Source organism: Nycticebus coucang, chromosome 9 (assembly GCF_027406575.1).
Source record: "Nycticebus coucang isolate mNycCou1 chromosome 9, mNycCou1.pri, whole genome shotgun sequence".
Lineage (NCBI taxonomy): Eukaryota > Metazoa > Chordata > Mammalia > Primates > Lorisidae > Nycticebus > Nycticebus coucang.
The window spans coordinates 109290657-109309499 of NC_069788.1; the positions used below are offsets into that span (position 1 = coordinate 109290657).

At 44.3% G+C, this 18843-nt stretch overlaps 1 protein-coding gene across 2 annotated transcripts in view; it reads right to left on the reverse strand.

Moving 5' to 3' along the window:
- The window catches only part of IFT43 (intraflagellar transport 43), a 111717-nt gene that overhangs the window by 19038 nt on the left and 73836 nt on the right, over positions 1 to 18843 (reverse strand). For both annotated transcript variants that reach the window (XM_053602642.1, XM_053602643.1), the window contains 2 exons: positions 11441 to 11473; positions 10481 to 10527 (listed from right to left, as the gene is read on the reverse strand). In XM_053602642.1, the coding sequence (XP_053458617.1) occupies positions 10481 to 10527; positions 11441 to 11473 (80 nt within the window). The remainder of the gene's footprint in view (positions 1 to 10480; positions 10528 to 11440; positions 11474 to 18843) is intronic.

Sequence of the window (18843 nt, forward strand, 5' to 3'; positions counted from 1 at the left end):
AGAGTGCCTGACAATTTGCCTTGACAAAAAATTAATCATCTGTCCCACTTTTCACCGAACATTCTTCCCTCACTAGTAATTTTTCTTTTGGGTGGGTGGGGGGTTCTGTTTTCTTTTGAAAGACATCGTAGAAGTCATGCTAGGATTAAAAAATAATAACAGATAAGAGAGACTATATTTGCTTCTATTATGAAAATTAATTCACAGGATAAGAGAAAGCAAAGCTTGGGCCCTTCCACATATCAGCTGCTGATGAGGGTGAGGCGGAGGGCTGATTTTATAAAACATGGTGGCTGATGTGTGAGGCACCGTTGAGGTGTGAAAGAACCCTTAATAATCAAATAAGAGTGCTTACCTGACTTCTAAATACATTACACATTTAATGTTGTGATGGTAGGTTGAGATATTATAATCACCGCCTTGCCAAGTTATCATAAGCACGCGTAACATCGGACGGTGTCAATTTGTGCTTGGAAGATACCACACTGGAAGCTGCACACTGCTATACAACTGCAGCCACCCTTGTGTACGAATAGTGACACCGTAAGTACGTTTATTTTTACGTGTCATTGAGACATGATGTTGTCGTCTACGAAGTTCACATATGAGAACAGCGCAATCGAGTTCCACCAAAAAAATCACACACACAAAAATCATAATGTTTTAAGTAAGTTTATGACTTTCTGTTGGGCCACTCCATAACCATCTTGGGCTACATGAGACCCACAGGCTAGGAGCCGGACATCCCTGCCTTAAGGCATAGCCAGGCAAGGTCTTATGAAGGATCTGAAAATCTGTTAACACAGACCTAATCAAACCCGCATTTTGTTCTGTTTATAAAGTGTTTTTTAAACATTCTGTCATCTTAAAAAAATGCTGTGCCCTTTCTCCTCTGCTTTCACCACGGGCCTCATCATCCCTTACTGTCTTGCACTTCTGCTCTCTCATGTGTTTATATTAGATCATTTAGTCTGAAATGTACAATTTCAAACCAAAAGTTTAGTTCATTGCATCTCAAACAAGAAAAGCAGGTACAATTAATCAAAGTATGTGCTTAAACTATCAACACAGTTTTGCCATCTTTATGGCAGCTCGTGTACACCAGTAGCGATGAAGCCTAGAGAGCAAGTAGCAATGAAATTGTGAAAGGTGTTTCCCTCAACTGGCTGAGAACTGAATATTTTTCCTTGCAAGAAGTGGTTCAATGCTCAGAAGAAATAGTAGTCAGTTGGTAGAAGGTCTGGTGAATATGGTGGATGACAGAGTTTCCAAGTCCACCTTCTGTAGTGTGAGCAGGGTGGTCTGTGTGACAGTGTGGTCTTACAAGAATGGCCAATTTCAGCTGCGTAATCACAAACACGCTCACTGTGTAATCCAACTGGTTGCAGTAGACAAGTGCTGTCATCAGCTGACCACATGTCACGAAGCTGTAGTGAATAATACCACTGCTGGGCCACCAAATGCCATTAGCTTTTTGTGATGAATATTTAGTTTGGGACTATGTTTTTGTACTTCATCTTTATCCAACCATTGTGCTAAAGGCTAGTGATTATCAAAAAGAATACTTTTTTTTTTAATCACATGCAGTAATATGGTATAGAAGTGGTTCCCCTTTATGTCATGATAGCAAAAAAAGGCAAGCTTTGAAATGATTTCTTTTCTAATGCTCATTTAATAGTAATGTCAAACCTTACTGCTAATTCACACATAGGTTGAGATGGATTCGCTTCTGCTACAGCTTTCACATCATCAATATCCCCTTGGCCTCAGCTTATCCCTGTGGCTCATTTTCAAGATTAAAATGATAAGAAAGAACTTGGTAAACCATCAAAGTATTGGGCATTCACACTCACATTCTGAGTGCATACGCACAGACGCACATTCATACATGTGCATTCATAAGTCACATTTTTCCCAAATACTTTGTTGATATTTTGGGTAGTCTGTGCTGCACTGGTTCCACAATGCAACAAATATTCAAAAATAACATGAATTTTTTACTCATCCATGAAAAATGCTCTAAAAAAATTAAAAGATGATTGCAAGCCAAAATATGTGTTTAAAAGAATGAGGATGTACTTTCACACACATACACACAAATCCATGAATTATCAAAGTGAAATGTTAGCAGTATTCATCGTCAACCTTAGGACTTTGGACATTTCATACTTAATAATCTAATGGTACCTGCCTGGCCTCAGATGCTCCTGAGCTTAGAACCTGGCCTCAATTCTGCAAGGAGTACTCATGAAGTACTTTCTGGTAAATCAACAGATTCCAAAGCCACCTCTAATTGTCACTCACTCTCCATTTCTCATGCTGAAAACACGCTTATTTTTTTCTTTTCTTTCTTTCTTTTTTTTTTTTTTTTTTTGAGACAGAGCCTCAAGCTGTCACCCTGGGTAGAGTGCTGTGGCATCACAGCCCTTAGCAACCTCCAACTCCTGGGCTCAAGCGATTCTCCTGCCTCTGCCTCACAAGTAGCTGGGACTACAGGCACCTGCCACAATGCCTGGCTATATTTGGTTGCAGCCATCATTGTTGTTTGGGGGGCCCGGGTTGGATTCGAACCTGCCAGCTCAGGTGTATGTGGCTGGCACCTTAGCCACTTGAGCCATAGGCCCCTAGCCAAAACACGCCTATTTTCAAAGACCCTTTCTTCTTCTTCTGTTTTTCTGTTCTCTTTCCTAGGAAGCCTGAGGCATGAATGAAAGGAGGAGGAAGTGCTTCTCTTCTCTCCCTAGACATCAGGGCTGGGAGAGGAGGGCGTGTTGCCTAGGAAAGAATGAGCAACAAGTACCAAGGATGAAGCAAGGAAGGCTAATTGCTGAGAAATATATCTAGAGAGACATGGCTCCTGGGGGGAAGAGGGGAAGGCATTTTCTCACCAGATCAGAAGCTCTTGGAGGGCAAGAATTGTCTCATTCATTACTATGGCTTCTGGAGCAATACAGGCCTCAGGAGGCACTGGACAAAAGCTGCTGGCTTCCCTCAATAAAATCTGACTTCTGAGGCTGGTGGTGGAAGGAGCTGACCTATCTGGAGGGGACCCTGACCTTAGGCTCTCATTTCTATTCACTGAAATTAATTTTTTCCTTTTGGAGTGATCGTCAAGCACCCACTTCCATCAAGCGTAAGAAAATGATTAGCTGCTTCTCAAGTGATAACGTCACTCCTTGTGCTGATGACTTCTAAGAACCTGAATGTGATTTGATTAATATTAAGGGAACCAATAGGTCTCCTTATAGGTGCCCAGGATCTGTTTAATGTCTCTGCTGAAGAGGCATCCATGGATGACTCAGGACAATCATTCAAGGAGTCTCCCCACCCACTGGATATTCTAAGTTCAAAGGAGCAGCCTCCACTAGCCAACCAAGTAATTCTCTGAGCAAAGATAATTCTAGAAGCTAGTTATATGTAACATATGATTCCTACTGCATAATGGATTCTAAACATTCATATACAGTGAAATGGACTAAGTCAAGTGTGAAGTGTAACATATGAACTGATTTTCCATTAAAGGACTCAGGCATAAATGCACGGAAAACAGATTTATGCCTTAGAAAAGGCATCCCTCCTAGAAGGTAAAAAGCAAGTGTACTCTCTGACAAGAAAGGGTTTTGTGCTTCAAACCTCCAGGGCCAAAATAAAGGCCAAATCACAAATTTCACGTTCCATGTTAATGAAGGAGAAAAAAATACTAGAGGTATTCTCTGAAAACAGGTATCTTTTCTTCTCCCTTAATGAAATTTTATTAAGCATCTTATCAATCATTCTAGGCCCTCTATATTACAAATCTGCAAGCCGACATCTATACGACCTCCCCAAGGAAGGAGATTTGCTGGAATGATTGTACCATTCATTTCAGTCCAGAGGCTAAGAATGAAGGCCCTGGGGTCAAAATCCATATTCAAATACTGGTGCTCAATTTACTGGTTGCATGACTGTGGGTACGTCTACCTTTCTTTGCCTAAGTCTGCTCACCTTTAAAATAAAAAAAAAAAAAAAAATGAGCCAGTCATGATGGCCCAAACCTATAGTCCCATTATTCAGAGGCTGAGGTGGGAGAATCACTTGAGCCCAAGGGTTCAAGGCTAGCCTTGGCAATAAAGCAAGACCCTGTGTCTAAAAATTTTTTAATAAATAAGTAAATAACAAATTAACTCATTAATTTAAAATGGGGATAATGAACAATGTAAATGTCTATCAACAGGTGAACATACCATGGTATGCCCATATGTAGGAATACTATTTAGCAATAGAAATGAGCAGGCTAATGGTACATGCAACAGCCTGGATGAACCTCCTTACACGGAGTGAAAAGAGGCACAAAACAGTACATACTTATGCTTCTATTTATATAAAATTCTAGAAAATGCCAACTACTCTCTAGTACAAAAAACACATCAGGAGGTGCCTGAGGCTCGGACAGGGGAGGGATGCTCTGGAAGGAGCATGGAGGAACTTTCGGGGGTGATGAAAAGGTTCTATACATTGCTTGTAGCGGTGGTTTCGCAGGGTATATATGCCTGTCAAAACTCAAATTGTGCACCTGCATACCATTTCTTGCATATAAACAGTTCCTTGCATATAAACCAGACTTCAACAAAATTGATTTTAACAAACTTTCCCATTGATTTGTTTTGAGAATTAAATGAGAACATAATGTAGCTGGCACATAGTAAATAAAGTTTGTTAGCAAATGATGATGACAATGCTATTGGTGGATACTGGAGCATGAGAACAGGAACGTCTTTCTGTGAACTGAAGACCAGAGTTTCTCTCTGTGTCCTGCTACTCTGAATAACAATTTCTAAGCCTCAATTTCTTAACATGTCAAATGACGGGTTTAGACAAGATGACTCACAGAGTTTCTTAAAGTTGCAATAATTTGATTTTTTTTGAGACAGATCTCACTCTGTCATCCTGAGTAAAGCGTCAAGGCATCATAGTTCACATTCCAACACTCCATAGCTCAAATTCTTGGGATCAAGCAATCCTCCTGCTTCAGCCTCCTGAGTAGCTGGCTACAGGTGCCCACCACAACACCCAGCTAGTTTTTCTATTTTTAGTAGAGATGGGGTCTCACTCTTGCTCGAACTCCAGAGCTCAGGGGATCCACATGCCTCAGCCTCCCAGAATGCTGAAATTACTGGCGTGAACCACCAGGGGAATCTGGCCCGACAATTTGATGCTAAAGTGATGATGCCACAAAGACAGCCAATACAAACTTTTAATTATAGGCATTTATAATTCATACAGACTTTAGTATTCAGAGGGTTTGCTGTAATATTTAACAGTTGCTCCTTTAAATGTACCATTTCCTCATTGAAAAAAGTGGAGAAAGCAGGATTTCAGAAGTCCTTTGAAGGGAAATGGAAAGAGGTTCAAGGGAGGGTGGGGAAAAAGCCTGGAGAAAAATAGCAGTTGAGGTGAACTTTCTATAGACCATGAATTTGTTTCCCTGTGTTTCCATTTGGAAGTTTCTGCCATAGAACACCGAAATCTTTTTTCCTGAATTTAAAGTGTTCTTACTTAAAAGTCTCTTGACTTTTGAACAAATATAATACATGAGCAACTGGGAACTGAAGCTGTCCAAAAAGACATAGTGCAGGAGGCAACTTGCCCTATACTCACTTCTAGGCTTCTTCAAGGGGTCCTCACACTACAAATCACTTGCCTTTATCACCAGTCTGCCTCACCCCGCTTCTAAGGAGAGGCTCTAGAACGCCACTCTATCATTACAATTTCCACATACACTGCTCCTTAACCACATACCAGCTTGGTTAATGTCCAGCAGAGACACTGCCTCCTGAGTCCTTGGGCCCACACTCCTGGAGCGTCGCCTTGCTGCACCATGCAAGTGGCTGAAGCACCAGTCTGTGAGGACAGACTAATCAAAGTGTGGCTAGCAGCCACCAACCCCTGAGCTGCCCGTTTGGCACTGGCAGAAGACATCCTAGATGCAAGTCTGGGCCAATAGACTCTGGGAACAGAAATATAAGATACAATATTTAATACAGTCATTGGGCATCCTAGTGCCCTGGGAGGCCGAGGCGGAAGGATCCCTTGAGCTCAGGAGTTCAGGCTCCCATCTCTACTAAAAACAGAAAAACTCTGATGTGGTCGTGCACGCCTATAGTCACAGCTACTTGGGAGGCTCAGGCAGGAGGATCGCTTGAGCCCAGGATTCTAAGGTTGTTGTGAACTAGGCTGACCCCATGGTGCTCTAGCTTGGGTAACAGAGTGAGACTCTGTTTCAAAAAATATGTATATATAGTCATTGGGAGTTATTAGTAGGTAAAGAATCTGGGAGCTAAAAGGAGTTTAGTGGGTTGAACTAAAGAGGAATATTTGGCAAGAAGAGATACTAGAAAGCCAGGAAAAATGCTGGAAAATGATGAGAATGTGCTTGTCAGCTATGACTAAGACTTAAGAGTGTGGCTGGATTTTCCGACCTCTCTTGAGTACTCTTTCACCCTAAAACCCCTCTGGAATAAGCTGAGGTAGAAATATTTTTCACACAACTTCCACCCTCCCTGGTCCTCAGTCCTGGCTTTTAGAGCCATAACAGCAGGACTGCCGAATATTTATCTAGGGAGCTTACTTAAATTAATGCAGATGTCTAGGCTCCAATTCCACCTTTTGATTTGTGCATGGCCTGGGAACCTTTAGCCACCCAGAATAGTTCATAAATGTCTGTTTTGACCCTCTCTCTCATTTTGTAGTTACCAGGTAATTCTGCAGGTTTTACAGAATGAATCCTTTCTCAAAGGTGTTGAAAGAAAGATTTGGACTACACATTAAGCCATGAGCAAGTAGATGGTACTAGACTTGCCCCCCCATGGTTATAAGAGTAGAAAGTTGGGGAGAATATATACAACACTACTGTTTTCAGACAGGGGACATTAAGTAGGTAACACAAGACTGATTCCTGAGAGAAGGGAAACAGACGAAGTAAGCCCCAGGCCACCTGGTTTTCTGCCTCAGGTACTTCTGGTCTCTGGAAGAGTGAGGGGAAACTCCAGACAGAGCATGGAGGTCTAGTTGAGTTGAGAAGAGACAGACTAAAGTTTAGAGGGACTTAAGTTGCTGGATCTGGGAAGCAAAGTCTCAAAAACTGGGAGCTGTGCAGAGGAAGAGCCCCAAAGTCTAAACAGATGGAATACAAAGCGTGGCTCAGTAGGGCGAAACTCTACAAGGCTGGGCAAAGAATTACCAGCAAGAAGGTGTGGGCTGCACCAACTCCAGAGCTTATGGGAGGACGCTTGGCTCCACCTAGCCAGAGCGGAGAAATCTTATTGAACAACTACTACGCACTCAGGAGAGACACCTTACTGTCTTAGGGTGTAGGGATTATTCTCACCCTGTCCTAATAAAGCTAAAAACAATTTTCAAAAGGATCAAGTTGACTGACAAATACATTGACTCCCTACAAAAACAAATATAGATGTTTCCCAACTTACAGTGGTGTGACTTAATGACTTCTTGACTTTACAATGGTACGAAAGCACTCAGTACACTCCTCAACTTACAATGATGCTACATTTGGGTAAATTCATAAGTTGAAAATATAAGCTAAAAATGCATAAACGTATGCATTATAGTATTTTCACCTCCTGTTATATTCTTAACTTATAATGAGTTTATATGGATGTAACCCAACTGCAAAGTCTGCATAGATTCTTTAAAGGAAGGCAAGATCCAGACACTCCACATGTAATAGTAACAGTCACAATGCCCGGCATATAATCAAAAACTACTAATCGTGTGACGAAATAGGCAGTCACCAGCTTACAAACAAACTAGGGTCTGCAGGTTTGCTCTTAAGTTGAATTTGCATGTAAGTTGGAACAGGTACCTATTACCTGTAATAGCCCCCATTTGTAAGTGTGAGTTGTACATTAAGTCAGATGTTTGTAACTTGGGGACTGCCTTATGACTTGTAACCAGAAGAAAAATTGGTCAATAGAAATAAACTCGGAGATAGAGATGATGAAATTAGAAGAAAAGAACTTGAAAACAGCAGCTACTACTACATTTAGATCCAAAATCCAAATGCTCCAAAATCTAAAACTTTTTGAGTGGCAGGATGATGCTCCAGGAAAATGCTCACTGGAAGATTTCAGATTTTTAACTATTGGATTTGGGATATTTAACCAAGTAAGTACAATGCAAATACTCCAAAATCTGAAACAATTTGAAATCAGAAATGCTTCTGGTCCCAAACATTTCAGATAAGGGATACTCAACCTATATAAGGGCTACTATCAAGGGTAAAGGAACTGAGGCCCATGAACCAAAGAGGAGATAAATAGAAAATATATTAAAAAAGAACCAAACAGCCCTCAATGAATCCCCAACAATAAAAAAAAAAAAAAAAGAACCAAACAGCACTTCCAGAGCTGAAAAATACACTGTCTGAAATAAATTCACTGGATGGTGTTAATAGCAGAATGGATACTTTAGAAGAAAAGACCCCTTACACAACAGTAGAAACTTTCCAAATTGAGGGACAGAGGAAAAAGTAGACTGAAAAACAAAAACACCAAGTCTCAATGACCCATGTGGACTGAAGTCCCAGAAGGAGCAGGAGAGATGGAAAATATATTTAAAGAAATAATGGCTAAAATTTTCTAAATTTGATATAAAATTATAAATCCACAGATTCAACAAGTTTAAGTAAGATAAACACAAAGAAAACCATACAAGGTATGTCATAGCCAAGCTGCTGAAAAAATTGACAAAGGAAACCTTTTTTTTTTTTTTTTTGAGGTTGGGTTTTGCTCTGCTGCCCTCAGCTAGTGTGCCGTGGGGTCAGCCTAGCTCACAGCAACTTCAGGCTCCTGGGCTCAAGCGATCCTCCTGCCTCCCACGTAGCTGGGACTACAGGCCCCCACCACAATGCTCAGCTATTTTCTATTTTTAGTAAAGATGGGGTCTCACTCTTGCTTAGGCTGGTCTCCAACTCCTGAGCTCAAGGGATCCTTGTGCCTCACCCTCCCAGAGTGCTGGGATTATAGGCGTGAGCCACCATGCATGGCCAAGGAAAAGAAATCTTAAAAGCAGCTAGTGGGGAAAAGATAAATTACATATGGGGGAACAAAGATAAGAATAACTATTGACTTCTCATCAGAAACAATGTAGGCCAGAAAATAACGAAATTATCTGTTTAAGTACTAAAAGAAAAAATATTGTCATCCTAGAATTGTATTATCTTATGAAAAATGAGGACATTTTAAGACAAATAGGGCAGAAAGAATTTATTGCCAGAGGACTTCTCTACCAAAAATGATGAAGTTCTTCAGGCTGAAAGACACTGACACCAGACAGAAACTAGGACTTACACAAAGAAATGAGTGTGGAAATGGTATACATAAGTGTGGGTTCAAAAAAGGCTTTAGGCTCCATGCCCGTAGCACAGAGGTTACGGCGCTGGCCACATGCACCAAGGCTGGCGGGTTTGAGCCCGGCCTGGGGGTCAGCTAAACAACGACAACCGCAACAACAACAAAAAATTAGCTAGGTGCCGTGGTGGGCACCTGTAGCCCTAGCTATGTAGGAGGTTGAGGCAAGAGAATCGCTTGAGCCTAAGAGTTTGAGGTTGCTGTGAGCTGTGACAGCATAGCACTCTAATGAGGGTGACATAGTAAGACTCTGTCACAAAAAAAAAAGGCTTTAGTAACTTAGGTGCCAAGCATAATCTCCCCTGATTGGATTTCATTTTAGAGACACACATGAACCTCACCTTTCTTTCTTGTGTTCTGAACGCAGGCTTCCACTATGCCATGGCTTTTAGTCCTGTTCACCCCTTTTATACAGTCAGCCATGAACCAACTTCTCCATGTTATGTACTAGAGATAAATAAGGCATTGGGGTCTGCCATTTGGAGCTCAGAGCCTGGTAGGAAAACCAATCAATCCATCAAAGAGTGTGATATATCCTACCTGTACTCAAATCCTGGCTCTAGGCTCTCAGTAGATCTGTGACCTTGGGTTACTTAACATTTCTGTGCCTTAGTTTCCTCAACTGTAAAACGGGGGATGACAATAGCACTAAGGGGTTATGGTAACTTATATAAACTGGTAAAACAGTGTCTGGTCTGTAAACACCTAATACCTATTAGCTACATTGCTGTTACAATGGAGGTTTGCCAAAGAGTGTATAAGGAACACTGAGAAAGAAGAGCAGAGTCAAAGTGGGAGTAGGACGGAAAGGGAACACCTTTCTGAGGAGGTGGTGCTTCAGCTGAGTCGTGGAGGTCAAGGAGGGTCAGTGGGTAAGGGCGGGGGAGGGCACTCCAGGCAGAGGCAGCAGCAGTTAGCATGGTTGGAGGTGTGAACCAGGGTGTGTGATGAGACCACTGCAAATGTTTACAGTAGGGCTGCAGCAAACCGTGCCACAGCTGAGGCCCATGAAATGCTCTCGGTGCTCTGGGGAATCTCTGAGAAGCCCTTGACTTCCTCCAAGGGTCGCTTACCTCCTCCGTCGTCTGATCTATCCAGGCTCTGCTGTCTTAGGCGATAACTGCCTCCCAAAAAAGAATAAGAGAAAAAAATGAGTTTCAATCACAGAAAGGAACTCAAATTTTTACTGTATCGATTCTTTCTCCTAGATGAAAATATCCCTGGACCCACTTTCCTTGTCAACGTGGTCAAACCTAATAAGGCAACTGGGTCTGTCATGCGTGGACACACCATCCCAGAGAGAGGCATCTCCAGACTATGATGGGAATGCTCCCCTCCCCAGCCGCCTTCACAGCCACCGTGCTGAGCAGACCCCATCTTTCCTTTGTTTGAATGCACATCTTAGGAGAAGGCTAGGCTTAGGCAGCTGGTGCTGCTTCTGCCCATCTGTATCACCAGAGCAGAAGGCACGGGTCTGTACCCGTATATCTGGACATACAATTCTACAAACCACAAGATGGGAGATGCGACATGGCTGGTAATGCTGGAGTCTAGACCTACAGCTGAGGAAGCAGCAATACCCAAAACTCTGATTCAGCAGGTGTAATTCCAGCCCCAGACCATGGCCAGATTCATACTGTCTTATTTTTTGTTGTTGTTGTTGAGACAGGGTCCCACCCTATGCCCTGAGCAGAGTGCAGTGGGCATGGTAGCCCACCGCAACTTCAGACTCGGGCTGCGGGCACCCGGCTGCCTCAGCCTCAGGAAGCCGCTGGGATTACAGGCGCTTGCCGCGCGCCCGGCTGGGTTTTTCCATTTTTTTAGGAGTCGGGGTCTCACTCTCGCTCAGACGAGTCATGAACTCCTGAGCTTGAGCAATTCTCCCTCCTCAGCCTCCCACAGTGCTGGGATTACAGGCGTGAGCCACCGCGCCCGGCCATACTGTCCTATTTTTTAATGCTATGTTCAACACAGGCAAGACTACCCTTTGACAAAGGTTACCGTAGGATACCATGAGAACAGAGGAAACATACTCTTCTACTTCTTCAGACCCCTTCTTTCCGAACCTGAAGAGAAGAAAACACAAGGTTTATGAGAGAACCTACTGGTCTCAGGCCCCGAGGAAGTGTCTTGGGGAAGTTTCAAAAGTGGGGCCCGTCAGTTCATCTCAGGTGCTTTCTTGGACTGAATTCCTCTTTACAGACTGAGGCCCACACCAGCTGGACAGATGGCAGACACTGCACTGCCTCCTTGCAGCCTTGTTTCAGCATAACTCCAAGTGAAATGGTTAAGTGCAGGCTGAGCGAGAAGCTTAAAATTCAAATGGGTGCAGATGATGTGGTCCCCTTCTTTCTTTCAACAACTAATTGACTAATTTATAGAGCGCTGCTTTACATCCGAGGCCCTGGGTCTTATGTGGTGCTCTTAGCGTGGGCAGCTTCCTAGAAACAAATGGGGGCCTTGGCTGCACAGCTCAGGCTGCAGGCTCAGGCACCGTTTCTGTGTCCTCCACCTAAAAGACCAGACGACCTTGTGAGTGATGTTGGGTGAGCAGCACCCCTGAAGAGATTCTCTGAGAACAGAAAGCCTGGCTGACACAAGTCCATGTGTCTAAGGCAGGGTTCTCGCATATTAGTGTGTGTGGGAACCATCTGGGGAGTCTGTTAGACATACAGACTGGGGGCCTGGTAGTGACAGATTCCTGAATCAGTTGGTCTGGGTGAGCCCAGGAATGTGCATTTTAAAATTTTAATCTAAGCAGGTTACTACTGACACTCTAAGAAACACTGATCCAAAGTCTTCTAAGTAAGACTGGCAAGATGGTGATGATTATTAAAGTTGGGTATATGGTGACTACATTTCTATATGTCTGAAAATTTCCACAGCAACACAAGTCACTATATGTTTTAAATGAATCGTTGTAAGTTAGAAATGTAGCGCCAGGATGAGCGTGGGCAACGTGATGGCCACTGTCACAATGGCCCAGTGGCAGGATGTGTGAGAAGACACAGCCAGGAAGAGATGCAGGGAGCCAGCAAGTGATTCCTGGAACATGCAAACAGCTCCGCCCTCAAGTGCAATCACATTCGTTTTTCTCAATTAAAAAGGAATAAATTAAGGCCACATTTAAATAAACTATTTTGCATGAAATTTACTCTATCAACTGTACTATTTATTTTTATTTTTTAAAGACAGTGTCTCATTTTGTCACCCTTGATAGAGTGCCATGGTGCCACAGCTCTCAGCAACTCAAACTCTTGGACACAAGCGATCCTCTGCCTCAGCCTCCCAAGTAGCTGGGACTACAGGTACCCTCCACAACACCAGCCTTTTTTTTTTTTTTAGAGATAGGGTCTCGCACTTGCTGAGGCTAGTCTTGAACTCTTGAGCTCAAGCGATCCACCAACCTCAGCCTCCCAGAGTGCCAGATTACAGGTATGAGCCACTGTGCCTAGCCTATCAACTGTACTATTTTGAAAGAGAAAGCAAGCCAGGCGTGGTGGTACACATCTATCTACCTCAGCTACTTGGTGGGCTGAGGCAGAAGGATCCCTTGAGTACAGGAATTCGAGCCCAGCCTGGGCAACATAGCAAGAACCCCCCCCCCCCAAAAAAAAGATAGCTGCAGTGAGAAGGGAGAAGATAATGGTCCAGTTAAGATAGACAGATGTAACAACTCTGAGGGAATCTCCCAGGCTGCAGTTTTTGACTCTTAAATGGCAGGGTAAGGAGACTGCAATTAGAGGCAGGAGGCTGGAGGGACAGAAGGGCAATGGGAGACACCGCAGGGCATCCCACTGCTGGATGCTCTAGGCTCTCAGTGCCTGTCTCAAGGCAAACAGATCTAGAAGTCCGTCAAGCAGCCACCAAAGCCACCTTCCATCTGGGGGAGGACAGAAGCTGTTTTCCCAGTTCACGCCATTCCCTAGGACCACTGCCTTGGCTCGTCTCTGTGCTTCCCCTGTCCAAAGGACGCAGCTACTATGCCACCAACAGCAGAAGTGCTTGAATGAAGAATAACGGGACAGATGAGGCTAGGTGGACAAGGCTACTGCTTTCCTTGTATTCACAAGAGACATACTCATCTCTGATTACCCTCAGGAGTTCTGACCGAATTGTTCCTTTCCTGCACAATGTGCCATGGCAAAAGCAGCAGTGATTTTGTCTGAAGAAAACGATGATGATGCTAATCTTTAGGGGAAGGCTGGTTAATTGCCACTTACCAGCTCAACATCCAAAAGGGGGATGAGTTTAATATTCAGCTTAATTGCGGCTGAGCCCACATCCTGTTCTCTCTCACTCTAGGGGGAGCCCAAGGACCCCCCCACCTCATTTCTCTCCCCAGAGAAAGAGAGAGATCAAAATAGAGTCCTCCAGGACAGGCAGCAGGGATGTCCTCAGGTGGTGTTCTCTCCCCATCTTCCCCCCAGAAACAGCAGGTTCTGCTAGACGGAAGGCCCGGTGGGATGGAGCGCCTTGCCTCTGACTTGGGTCACTGAGGCAACACTGGTCTCCTCCGGGCCTCTCTAGCCTGCAGATGAGTTTCGTCTGAGGCATGCTGTTGTTTGTTTCTTGTTTTGGTCTGTCTTAATGTGAATTCATTGCAAAAACTAAGAGATTCTGTACAGAGATCTAGATTTCTGGATTCTTTCAATAAAAAGCCTGGTGGCACTGGATCTGGGCCAGGAGAACCTGAGCTCTGGGTCCCTCCGGCTCCCTAACACTGGGTGGGCAGAACTAGTTCTTAATCACTGGATCTGCACTGCTGGTTTTCTTACAGGAGTTGGAGGCAAGTGGATTACTTCCTATGCTATGCAGCTGCCGAACGAGGGAAAGCGAAGGGAAGACAAAGCCGGGGGATATTTTAGGGGAATTGGCGGAGGGTGTAGTTCTTTATATACACGTGAATATGCAAATTTGTCTGTATCTCAGGAATACAATCCAGAGTGTCATTCTGAAATAAAACCCCACTTCCCAGATTTACTTCACCTCATGCTAGCACAGTGCCACAGACCAGCTCAAGGACACTGAATGTGCCACAGCATTCTTTAAACTCCAGGTCTTGACCCACCAGTGAATCATGAAATCAGTTTAGTAGATCACCACCAGCTTTTCTTTTTTCTTTCTCTCCTTCTTCTTTTTAAATAGCATAGAGGGTTAAATTTATTAAGTGTAGAATATAAATGTCTTAACACAATAACTAAGAAAATGTGGTGAAGGCTATGTTAACCACTTTGATGAAAATATTTCAAGTGGTATGTAAAACCAGCACATTGTACCCCATGATTGCATTAATGTACACAGCTATGATTTAATAAAAAAATAAAATAAAACAAATAGCATAGAAAAGAGTACACTAAAGATAGTTAAGGGTTAAGTATTATGTAAACTTTATATTTCCAGTTTTATAAATACATACACGTCCAGTCACCACATTGCGTGTAGTTTTAAATTATTGGCAACAGTTCAAAAACAAGCAAGCAAGCAAACAAACTAGACCGAAAACACAGTGGTCTACCACAGCCCACCAGGGCAGGTGGCCAGGGAAGGATCTGGGGCTGAAGTCCTGCCTGCTGCGGATTGTGCAGAGACACAGGCTGAGGTAAAGTGTTGTCTTGTGGGCTCTGGGTCACCTCCTCCTCACAGACTCGTTTCTTTCCCAACTTCTGAGGAAGCTGAGGTCACTGATGTGGCCTGTGTGACCTGGCCCCCGCCCGGGCAGATCATCTGCAGTGCTAAGGTCAGCAGCCTTGGGCTGTCTGTTATTGCACCACGGTCTACACGCCTCCTTCCCCAGAAGAGGGTTTGGGAAGCTGACAATGATCACAGTGACCCAGGAGGTCCACATGACACACAGCATTACTCGACACTCTTCAAAGACTCATATCTATCAACACTGTATCAGTTGAGCCCCAGAGAAGAGGCAAAGTGGGTTTTAGTTCCATCTGATACAAAGGGGGATGCTGCTGTGTGTGCTTAGCCCAAATCACAGAGCTAGTTACAATGATGATGAAACCAGAAACTGTTATCTCCTGCCTTACCCTAGATTCCAAACCCTTTACCCCAATCCTCTCCAAGAGCAGATACTTGCTGATTTTACAATGTCCCTATGGCACCCAGACATCCGTTTGGATTTGCTGTGCAGACAGTCCCTTCTTGACTTGCCCTGCTTACAGAAGGTAAGATATAGCACAGATAGAGAATTGAAAGCTGGAGAGAATCCTTTAACCTGGTAGTTCTCCACCAGCAGTGCACAAGAGAATCATACCCAGACATGGGCTAGGCTCATCCTCAAACCCCTTGAGGCAATAACTTCTAGAAATGGGACCTAGTGACAGAGATGAGAATTACTGCCCTAAATCTTATTTCAGATATTAGACTGAACACTCTAGTTGCTAAGCAGCAGAACTGAAACCTATTTGCCTTCTCCTTCTGAGTTGCCTATTTCCTTCTGACAGAAGCGTTAATGAGCATGGACTTGACCTAAAGGCTGAGGGGAGGAAGAAATAGCAAGGAGCCTGAATGGTTCGTGGTGAAGCCTCCATTCCTGAGAGTTCCCGAATTCACCCGAGTCCATGATGTTCACAGAAACTAAAATAGGTGCTCACCACCACGCCAGGCCCAGAGCAATTCAGATCCGATTAGAGATGCTTGTTCAATATTCAAAATGTAAAACATAGAGGTTGCTGAACCAGCACTTTGAAAAGTTAATTAAATGCCAGCTTTCTTTTTAAGAGCTACTCCATCACTCACTGATTGCTTTGGCCATGTTGCAGAATGAAGCTTGAACTCTGAACATTGAGAATAAACATTCTCCCTCACCTCTGCCTGTGGAAATGGGCGACGAAGGAAGGACACGTTGGCTCCATCCTTCCTACAAGCACTGTGTCTGACCTGGCCAGTGACTTGGCAAAGGGGAAATCACAGCCAGCTCAGTTTGGTCTTTTCCAAATTGCCAAGCATGCTCATCCATGAAGCCACCACATTCTGGAAACCTCAGCCTCTCAGGTAAAGGACATGCAGATGAAATCATGACCTTCATCTAAAGCTCAGTCCCTCAGCTCCATACTCAACTAGTCCCCTCCTGGTCTTCATCCCAGCTTCTCTCTGGCTATGCTTGGTCTGTCCTCCTTGGCTTGGTGCATCCACTGTCCTCTCTCAGGACAAAGCCCATTCCCAGGAGCTCTGTGCTGCCCCTATCCCCCTGACAAGCCTGTCATAAGGAAGGTGATTACTGATAACAACGGTCAACGTTTATTGAGCTTGTTGGGCACCAGGCACTGTCATTACAGTACTTATATGTTATGTATTATCCAACAGCGTATCTTCTATATAATAGCATACAGCATCTTATTTAATTATCATATTTAATTTGCTCTGTTTTACAGGCGAGGAGACTGGGGCTTAGAAAGGTAAAGTACTTCGCCTAAGGCTATCCACCTGGAAAGTGACAGTGCCAGAATGCAAGCCCAGGCTGTCTAACTCCAACGCTCAGTTCATAACCTGTACAGAAAAGAGACATACAGGCAGTTCTACACTGTGGGAAATGCTCTTTGTAGAGATGCCACTTCAAATCCAATTAATATTTCCAGGACAGGAACATGCGGTCAACCTATAGAAGGCTATAGCTTTGTCAGGTTTGACAACATGGTAGTTAATGCTGGCTTAATTGTCCTGTGACTTATTACATGCATGCTTTATTTATAGCATGACAGCTTACATTATGGCAAAAAAGAGATCCTGCTGAGCTAAGTCACCTTTCCCTCCTTTTCAAATTTCTTTTGCCCAAATGCAATCCCTCTTTTTGGGCATGTGGAGCCCATGGTGACATTCAGTGCATAATTTGAGAATAAGCTGATCCCACTGGCAAACCTGTATCTGCAGCCACACAAGACCATGGTGGACTTGGTTCCTCATGGTTTCTCAGGGTAGAGGGGAATGTCTTTTTTTTTTTTTTTTTTTTGTAGAGACAGAGTCTCACTTTATGGCCCTCAGTAGAGTGCCGTGGCCTCACACAGCTCACAACAACCTCCAACTCCTGGGCTTAAGCGATTCTCTTGCCTCAGCCTCCCGAGCAGCTGGGACTACAGGCGCCCGCCACAACGCCCGGCTATTTTTTGGTTGCAGTTTGGCCGGGGCCGGGTTTGAACCCGCCACCCTCGGTATATGGGGCCGGCGCCCTACCAACTGAGCCATAGGAGCCGCCTAAGGGGAATGTCTTGATGGTAAAAAGTGCTATGCAGTGCTTCCCTGCCTACAGATCTGCCTCCTCTGTCCTTCCTGCTGCACTGCGGGCCTGGTTGGGCTAGCATGACCAGGAATCCACATGAACTTGGTTATGTCCGTGGGACTAACAAGAGCTCTCGACCCCAGGTGCAAGGACCCTGCCAGCCTCTGGGGAAGAGACCTCGAAGCAACCTGATTCCCCGACACCAGCTATAAGGCTTCGACTGCTGCTGCTACACGGGTTACGTGCTGAAGGGTAAAAGGCAGCCCTAATGTAGACATCATCTCAGTTAAAACGTTTCTCTCGAGTTTAATGTAATACTGCAGAGATCTAAATGGAGATAAAGTACCATGGCTCAGAGGACAGCCAGGATGCTATCTTCATGCAGCATGACAATGTTCAGTGGTTAATTAGCCACCGTTAACCTATTTTAGCAGGGGACATAACTGGGATAAATGGGGGGAAGTGTCCTTGAAGTCTCTTAACATCCACAGCACACATTGGACCCTAGACTCTCGTCCCTGCTGCAAGGCAGAACAAGCTTAAAATAGACCAAAGTGCCAGGCACCTGGAGCCTGGGCTGTCCCAGGGTAGGCCCTCTGCCAGCCCATCCCTCCTGGATCACACACTCTGATTTGGGGAGGAATGCAAAGAGTTCGGGCAAATAGTTACAACTAGAACTTGGTGCAGGTGAGAGGAACACTATAGCCATAGCAAGCCACTCACATGGCTCCCATTACAAAAGAGAAGGTGTTCTGCAGCCAGGGGCCGAATGCATAAAGAAAAATAGGCAAAAGGAGAGCAGAAATGAGGTCCCCAGTAAACTGGTGGCAAAGCTACCTGACATTTTAAATATGTAGCACTCCCAGGGCGGCGCCTGTGGCTCAGTGGGTAGGGCGCTGGCCCCATATACCAAGGGTGGCGGGTTCAAACCCGGCCCTGGCCAAACTGCAACAAAAAATAGGCAGGGAGGCTGAGGCAAGAGAATCGCCTAAGCCCAGGAGTTGGAGGTTGCTGTGAGCAGTATGACGTCATGGCACCCGTCCAAGGGAGACAAAGTGAGACTCTGTCTCAAAACAAAACAAAACATGTAGCACTCCCTCCTCTGGAGGAAAAGAAAATCAAAATGCCATTTTCTTGAAAGGTTTTCTACCCTCTTCATTTAAAAATGTCCAATAAAAATCTCACAATTGCCTCCAAATCTCACTG